Below are 8518 nucleotides of genomic sequence, written 5' to 3'. Positions count from 1 at the left end.
AATTGGAAGTGTTCAAAGACCTAAAAATGGAACTATCTGCAAATGTTTTATTTTGTTGTAAAATGATATGATATATAACACTCCCACAAGCATTTTAGGCAGGTAAAAGCCATACATTGAGAAATGATGCTATTTATCTAGTATTAGCCGAATTGGAAAAGCACCAACGAATTATGTTTTTGTGATTTCCCATGTTATTTAGTTAAAAAGCTTCAAATTTGCCTTCGATGATAGATTAGATATTTATGAATTTATGATTCTTGATTACTGGTATAATTCTCATTACTGAAAGCTAACTGTTGGAGTTTTCCAGCACCTTAAGTTACTATTGTTTAACCTGTTTTGCTGTAAATGACAGATTTGTTATGAACCACTTCAGTGGTCTGGTTTAGTCTGAGCATGAGTACATAAAAGCTGCTAAATATGTTGCGGCGTGAAAACTGAAGGAAGTTCTTCTAGATTTTTTTTTTTTTTGAATGGATGGCTGGGAATACAGCAATGAATCTAACAAACTGCACGAAAGAAAAATGTTTTTATGGTGTTTATAAGAAAAAGTATTTTATAGAATGTTGTTCAAGTTTTGCTTTTATGATCATTATTTACCTCTCAATAATTTCAAATTAAATGTTTACAAGGCTAGAAGTAGAAACTCTGTCAGATTTGTATTACAGTCATGATTTTGTGAGTTTATTCACCTGCTGCATGGTTGGGCTGAGAAGATCAGGATATTTGGGCAACACCGTGAAGTGAGCTTAAAGAAAATCAATTTCTCTATCATGCAGCTGAATAAAAAAAAAAAAGATAAGAAAATGCTCAGTTTGTAATAAATCCCATTCCTTTGACTTTAGCAATCCAAGACAGCGTTATGTGTCTCCGTATGGTTATAGCACTGATTGGTGCTGGTCATTATTTGCTTATTAAAATGCTGTCTTTTTAAAATAATAATAACATCAAAAACCAAAGAGGGTCTTTTTTGTTAACTCTCATAAATCTGCATTTGTTGTTAAACAGTGTTAAACAATGAAAAGTTATTTAATTTTTTCAAGAAGAAACAAATTGTGATATTTGGGCTCTGTGGCTTGCTGTAGAACGGTTCATACAGAGGAAAAGTTTTATTTTGAGGTTCAACTACAGCTCAACTACAATTTAATCAGAGAGCTATTTTTGTATTTGTTCAATATATATATAAAATAAAATTAAGGATTTACTTTTGCTACAGTAAGCTGTACTATGTTCTTTTTTAGCTTGCAAGTGTGGCTCAACACATTATAATTGTGTTTTTAAGATGTTTTTTTAAACAAATACTAGTAAAGCAACAAGTGTTGCCAACATTTAAAAAATGTGACAGTATTTTCAGGTATGTACACTTTATACTCGCATTTTGCAAACTATCTGTGCTGGTTTTGCACAGAAACTCTGAATGCTTGCAAAATGCATGGACCTATTTTTAGTCAGAGAAATCTTTGTCTTTGGTTTGATTTGAAAACAAACATGATTTGGGGGGATTTTAGTCAGATTGACAGCTTTTTAGCTATAAAAAGTACCAATTTCCTTGCAATATAGGTTTATCTGTTATCTGTGTTTTCCAATTCTAATGAAAACAGCTGTTGCTGTTTGTTTTCAATATTACGCTTCAGGAGTTAATACACTTTTGATTGCAAAAATGTGAGGCATAGCATTGTTGCAATATTCTTACTTAGAATAATATCGGTTTACCCGCATGTTTCGCACATTTTAGAGTAGTTTATAGTGTTTTGGAAGCAAAATATAAAGGAAACTGACATATTCTTGCGTCATGTATGAGTCCATGTATCCCGATCTACAGACCGGTTCATGTTCCCTGATGCAGTAAAAGAGGTTTCACTTATTTTACTGTCAGGGGCCCTGAACCAGCCAGCAGCGCTGCAGGACAGAATAAACTCCTGTGAAAACCTCAGCACACTTTCAGTGCCTCTGAACAATGTTGCTAATACACCACTGTCTGAATGGATGCCAGGAAAACTCCTTTCTGAGGATGCCTATGTGTGTTTTCTGATAGATGAATAAACATGCAGATGAAAATGAAAGAGCAGTCTTGATGTTTATTACAATGAACAAATATCTCATCTGTTCTTCACAGAGTAGCTTATCTTGTTCCAGGGGAAATAAGCTGATGCTCTTATTGTTTCAAATGGGGAGGATTTTTTCATTGCCTCTTCTGATTACTAAATTATTCTTAATCATAGACATATTTTCACGGGACAGATTATCTCTGACCTCACCTATTGGATTCTGCACAGCAAAAATGAAGCTTAAAGTGGGACAGGTGTAACGGTCAACCACATTGACAACTGGGCGGGACAAAGTAAAGCTTGAAGTTTTGTTCTACTCCAAATCAAGAAATCAAGCCCCTAAAATTCAGCTCTAAAAAAATAAAAATGACTATGAAATAGGATAGCAAACATTAAAAAAAAATTGAATTAAGCAATAAATATTTTTATTATTGGTAACATAAAAAATTCATGGCAAAATCACTGTCTGAAACCAGCCTCTAGCCGTACCATTAGTTTATTATCATCATTTAGTTAGGCCACTATTTAGCCATTTCAATTTAGCAGTTCACTTCTAATAGCTTAGCTCTTTTTGAGTGAAAAATCAAGGTTTTATTAACTTGCATTTTAAATAAGAAACATGACTTTTGTGTTTTCACACGCTACATTAGAGCTGGATTAAAATCACTATGTATTTAAAGTTAAATGAGTCTCAACATAACATAATAAATCAATAATTCTAAGTAAATCCAAAAGTAATTTCTCTTTAAAAATACAATTCACTGTAATTAAATACCAACGTATAGCAGTACATGCCTGTTCTGATGGTCCAGGATGACAACGTCTCCGTCTACCTGACCCAGGGGACCCTAATAGTTGAATGACTGTGAGCTCTCACTGTCAGCAGATTTGAATTCACTTCAATTTCTAAATTTCACATTGATGCTTTCATGTTAAAGAATAGATTCTCTCTGCCTCTTAACTGATCCTGCCTGATTTAGCTGATTTAGTTTCTGGCTGAAAGGTGAAAAAAGGATGTGGATGTGGAACTGAGAGGTTCCACAGAAGGTTAAAAGTGGTGTTAACTAGTTCCTGTTTTTGGAGGAAACTTTCCTATACCTCTAATTGAGTTTGTGAAACTGAGAAGTTGTGGGTTCAAATTTACGATTGGGTCATACTAATGATTTAAAAAAAGTTAGATTTGAAGCTTAAACCAAACCACCGAATAGTTCCCGATGAATCCGAATGGGTGTAATGCAAAGGATAAGTATCCCAGGTGTGTTTAAACTAAATTTAATATTAAAATACATCTGGAATCCTATTAATGTTATTTTATTTTGTTTATTTCTTTATATGTATATCTGAAAGGACAGACAAACACAAGTCCCAGCTCTCCAGGTCCCAGAAGGGCAGTAGGCTGAAAATTGTTTGGACGTTTTTAAGGGAAGCGATGACCCCCGTGTGGAAAACCGGATCTTTCCTGGAAGAGGCACAGGGACATTAAACGCTCCGGCTTCACGTGACAGACAGCTGTAGACTTCCGAGCATGTCTCAGGCGTGTCTCCTGGGAACATGCTGCAGAGAACTCTGTTCCACTCTTTTGACTAAACGATGGAGAAAGGAAGGACTATCTTTTCAAAACAGGAAGTCAGACTGTGAGTAGATAAAAAACGTTCCCAGAACGCGTTGTGTACGTATCACGAACTTCAGGCTTTAATTTATGAATTGCAATTCCATTGCAAAATACGAAGTGAGAAAAGAAGAAAATTATATATTTGATTTCTTTCATCAAGTCAATCAAAAGGGGTCAGAAAGTCACCCTGATATTAGACAGGTTTTTTCCCTCACTGTTAGATTTAACCGCACACAAAGATTGTTTTTTTGTTTTTTTTGTTGATTTGTGCCATCTACTGTTGGAGGCATTGTATTGCATAAAATTCTGTTAGTATGTGTTGATCTTTTTAAATTGAACATTGATTTAAAATTCCCCCCTGGCCTTTTTTTGTAAGTACAGTGCAATCTCTTAAAAGTTTTTTTTTTTTTTTTTATGTTGACTAAATCAGCTTATAATGATGCAGCAATTGCAGAGAACTTAAACCCTAAACCTCTTCTAATGTCTACAGCAAGTCTGACAGTCATAAATATCAGCTTAGACCCCAGACAAAAAAATTATTGCAATGAGTGCACCACATGTGGGAACATCCTCCATTTTTCTGCAACACAAAAGCAAATGGCAGAGTTAAAATAAAATACAGATTAAAAAAGAACAAAGATAATTGTAATGATTTTATTTATGTAATAAACCACCTCTATTGGAATGTAGCAGTGAGGACAGGGTTGGGTGTTGTCAATCTTCCACATCTCATTCAAATTGTCTTCTAGCGAGGCCAATATAGCACTGCCATATCTTCTATCCAGAAGGCGGCGTCTCTCTTTGCTGCCTGATTTATAGTCCTCCAAAAGAGCCTTTATCCCCTCTGTGAGATACACAGCAATACAGACCATTATTTTTCAGAAATTCATCAGAGTTGTAATTGTGTGTGTATGTGTGAATGAGACTGTGACTGCAAAGCGCTTTGGGCCTTGGAAGAAGGTAGAAAAGTGCTACATAAGTACAGGCCATTCACCATTAAAAAATCATAAGCTGTTTATCACTTTAATAATTTTTAAATCTTTAAAAACTTTAAGTCTTTTTTTTAACAAAATGTCAGTCATTTGGTCTTTTCAGTGCATGGAAATTTGCTCCCAATTATCAGATCAACAGTCGTATTAGTTGTATTAGTTATAAAGTTACAAACACATTAAGAAATGTGTTTCTTTTACATAAAGTAAGACATGGAATAAGGTTTCACATGTTTTGGAAATGTTTAAAATGCCACTCTGATGAAAATCCTGTTTTTGGTGTTTTCTAACATGTTCTTGCATTTGGCTGATGATCGAGTAAATATAAAAAGAAAATTAAGCTTAAAATTGCATTTCTGAGTATTTCTTTGTGAATCTGGAGCAGAAAACTGAAGTGGTAAACTCAAAACTGTTGTTTTTTTGCGTACCTTCAGACTGTGGCATGCTCAACTCTGGTGTTGTCCCTGATTCTTCTTGAATTTTTTTCTCTTCATAGCACTTGCTTGCTCCATGGTAGTTCTTTTTGCAGGTGGTGCAGAAAGCAAAGTGGCACTCAGAGCACAAGGCTACATTGCTGGATTTTTCCAGGAGGATGACTGAACTACACGAAGGCCGAGGACAGTAGATCACATCTATGGAAATGAAATCAAAACCAAAATGTGCATATTAAAAAGGATGAACTGTTTATTCCAAACGCAGTTAAAGAAGATTGTAAAAGCTAAGAGGACATACCGGACATCCTATCCAGAGTAAACTGCAGGAGGAGGCGATCATAATGACTGAAGAGCTCCTCACCTACAACAGTCTTCACCTGTTAAGAAAATACCAGAAAGGACGGAATGATAATATTTATTGGATAAAAATATAATAACGTTAGCCTCCCAAATAAAATAATGATGCTTTTTTCTTTTAGAAATCTACATGCAGAAAGAAATACTCAAGTCACAGTCTAATGTACCATTTTGAAATTTTAAAAAGCACCACTGTTAAAGTACTATGCACTCTAAACTCTTTGTAGATGAAAGGGATTTTACAGCTTGGAAGCTGACTGTACCTGAGCAGGTGTTGGGGCTGCAGGGCAACCGGCCTGTGGACAGGTGACTCCCTGGACATTTCCCTCAGTTATTTGGACCTTACAGAATTCCCTGAGACATGTCTGGCAGAAAACATGGCCACATCCATGTATTTGCACGCAGTCCGACCCCAACAAGGCCGTAAAACAAATGCCACAATCAAACACAGTGGTCCTGAATACTTTCTCTTTCTGTGATGCATTATGGATTAAAATCTGGGACAGAAGAATTTGAGATGAAGTCAAAGAGAGACCAGCGTAAAGTTGGGATTCGTGTGCAGGAGAACCTGTGGTTCGGACTGGCAGGTGAGCTGGAACGTGGTGGTCTTGTTCAGTTGGAGCTTGTTCTGAGGAGCTGGAGGAAGGCAGCGCCGAGCCTGAAGCGTATCTTTCGTTCAGCTCATCTTCAGGGACTTCATCGGGCTTTGGGGCGGACAGCAGCTCAGGTTCAGATATTGGGTCATTCTGTTGATCAGTCCTAGAAGAAAGAGCCTTTGGATAATCTGGTTTAGATCCTGAATTCAGATTGAGGACAGAAGTGAAATGCTTTTGGTCATTCTTGTCAGAGCCCAGTGATGAAGCTCCCTGAAAGTCTGGGTTTATCTCCTGTGAAATTGCAGGGTTCTGTTGACTATCCCCAGATGCTCCCTGCAGCTCTAATCCCCAAAGATCTGATCCGGTTTGTTGTTGGTTAGTTGTGGATCCTAAATCCGAAGCATGAGCATCAATCTTGGTTTCTGAGAGCTCTGTTTTTTGCTTGCTTTTGTTACGGAACAGAGTACTGTCTTCATCAGAAGGAACCTCAAACACGCTGTGGATGTCCAGAAACTTCAGGGCATCCTCTTTCAGAAACTGAATCCAGGAGAACAGCACCACAGCGCCCCCTGTGGCCCTGTAGAGACCAATCAGCTGGACACTTAGAGAATCAAGCTGAAGGAGGTAGAGCAGAAATATGTTGCTTTTACTAAACTGAAGAAGTCCCCTTTAATTACTGTGTTTCTGTTTCTACCTGTGTGCGAGTCAACCAGCTGCAGGTGAGGGTGAACAGGGGAGGGGAGGAGGATGGGTAATCTTCAGGAAGTTCAAAGGTCAGAAGCAGGGGTGGCAGAAATGATATTTCATACTTTCTCAGAGCTCCATCTTAAAGAAAAAAAAGCACAGATGTCATCAAATATAGAAAAAAATGTAGTGAGCTATGGTTGTGTGCAGTTGAGAGATGATAAAAATAAGGAAATTATTGAAAAATCATCTATTATAATCATGCATCGAATCAAAACTTCTAGTTAAAGTAATATTCTCTGTCATTTTAATGTTTACCGTGTTTGAGAACTACGGTGAAATCAGCAGGAAGCTCCACGGACACTCGGATTTCTCCGGCAGACTTCGACTCATTCCGGACGAACTCCTCCGACTCATAATAGATACTTTGCAGGGCGAGCAGTTCATCTTCCTGTTCCTCCGAATCCGCGTTCATGTCAGCGAACTGATGAACGACAGACTGACAAGCGACACCCTCCAAAAACTAACGATTTATGTATCTAGTTCGTCTCTTTTTCTGCCCTCTTAAACGGGTAGTTATCCCGGAAACTTGTGTTAAAGAGCCAGAGGAGGCGCCGCAGCCGCTTCCTGGTCCACGCCTGCCCGTCCCTCTGTTGACCCTTTATAACAATGCAGACTGCAGGATGATGCAAACACGCGGCTTGGAGAGCAATCACTGGACGCAGATGATGCAAACATTCAGGCTTAAAAACATGTACCGGTACATTAAGTCTACACGCGCAAAAAGATTTGGCTTTTACCATTTTATTACTATTTATATTTATTTTATAGATTTCATTACCAAGAATCACAGGGTCAAAGTTCAAAACAGACTGCCATATAAAGATTTCAAGGAAATGGCAAAAAAAAAAAAAAAAAAAAAGATACAGCTAATGTTATTTGAACGGTCTGATTTATGACAGTAATATTGACCTATGACCAGCCCCGTGACCCCGAAAGGGAATAAACGGAAGAAGATGAATGAATGACTTATTCAGGAAAAACTCCTCCAACACAAAGTCCTACAAATCACTGTTTCAGTTTCAGTTATAACAGCCATAACCCTCTACCAATCAGCAGATCAATATGTGAACTGTTTAATAAACAGAATATTGGCTATTTAACACTTTGAATAATTGGGACATATATTAAAAAACTAAAAAGGTGTGTTAAATCTTTGCTTTTGACTTCCTGGTTTGTGTATGGCCATCCCACGTTTGACTCTCCTGGGATGCACCAGGTTTTCACCATGTCGAAATAATTTACAGTTAATTAGAGTTTCTCTTTTATTAAAACATTAAGTAAATCTAACATTATGGATTGATGAATCCAAAAAGAATAAAAATTAGATAGAATGCTAAAAATGTAATAAAGTGTTGTGAGACAGGAAGATGTGTTATTGCATAATCATATTTTTTGCGTTTCATTCATTCTCACTTCTCAAGATATAGTACAACTGTGCATATAAAATCATGCCTTTCTACTGTTTTATTTCTTTTATAATTAATGACATACAAATATTTAAAAATCGCTGATGTATGATACTATTTTCTTTTCATTAGAAACAGAAAAAAAATTAAATGAATTGTGAAGACATTGTGGTAGACGTTTAGAGTATCAGCATCAAAACAGAAACATTACTTTTTAGGTATCTCAATATATTAGTTGGCATTAAGAGATCATATTGCAGAAGAGATGCACAAAGACCTTGTTACACTCTTCATAAAAATCTAAACCTCCTTTTCAAAGTCAATGA

General features: G+C 36.7%; 1 protein-coding gene across 1 annotated transcript; it reads right to left on the bottom strand.

Annotated features, from left to right (window-relative positions):
* Positions 1–2453: 2453 nt before the first annotated feature.
* On the bottom strand, positions 2454–7680 carry LOC101172569 (E3 ubiquitin-protein ligase RNF14). Its single transcript, XM_011474182.3, has 7 exons — positions 7042–7680; positions 6734–6864; positions 5707–6654; positions 5385–5463; positions 5081–5284; positions 4338–4507; positions 2454–4243 (listed from the first exon to the last, which is right to left on the bottom strand). The coding sequence occupies exons 1-7, from the start codon at positions 7196–7198 to the stop codon at positions 4175–4177; spliced, it is 1758 nt and encodes a 585-aa protein (XP_011472484.1). The 5' UTR covers positions 7199–7680; the 3' UTR covers positions 2454–4174.
* Between the last annotated feature and the right edge of the window lie 838 nt (positions 7681–8518).

This window comes from Oryzias latipes, chromosome 4, assembly GCF_002234675.1.
Source record: "Oryzias latipes chromosome 4, ASM223467v1".
NCBI classification, from domain to species: domain Eukaryota; kingdom Metazoa; phylum Chordata; class Actinopteri; order Beloniformes; family Adrianichthyidae; genus Oryzias; species Oryzias latipes.
The sequence above is the reverse complement of the archived record's forward strand: the minus strand, read 5'-3'. Positions and strand labels throughout refer to the sequence as shown.

Excerpts from the sequence above, each read along its gene's own strand:
- LOC101172569 (XM_011474182.3), bottom strand. The coding sequence starts at position 7,198 with ATGAACGCGGATTCGGAGGAACAGGAAGATGAACTGCTCGCCCTGCAA. Across the intron at positions 6,655-6,733 it reads GCTGGTTGACTCGCACACAG|CTTGATTCTCTAAGTGTCCA; the intron begins GTAGAAACAGAA and ends TACCTCCTTCAG. Across the intron at positions 5,285-5,384 it reads TACTCTGGATAGGATGTCCG|ATGTGATCTACTGTCCTCGG; the intron begins GTATGTCCTCTT and ends TCATTTCCATAG.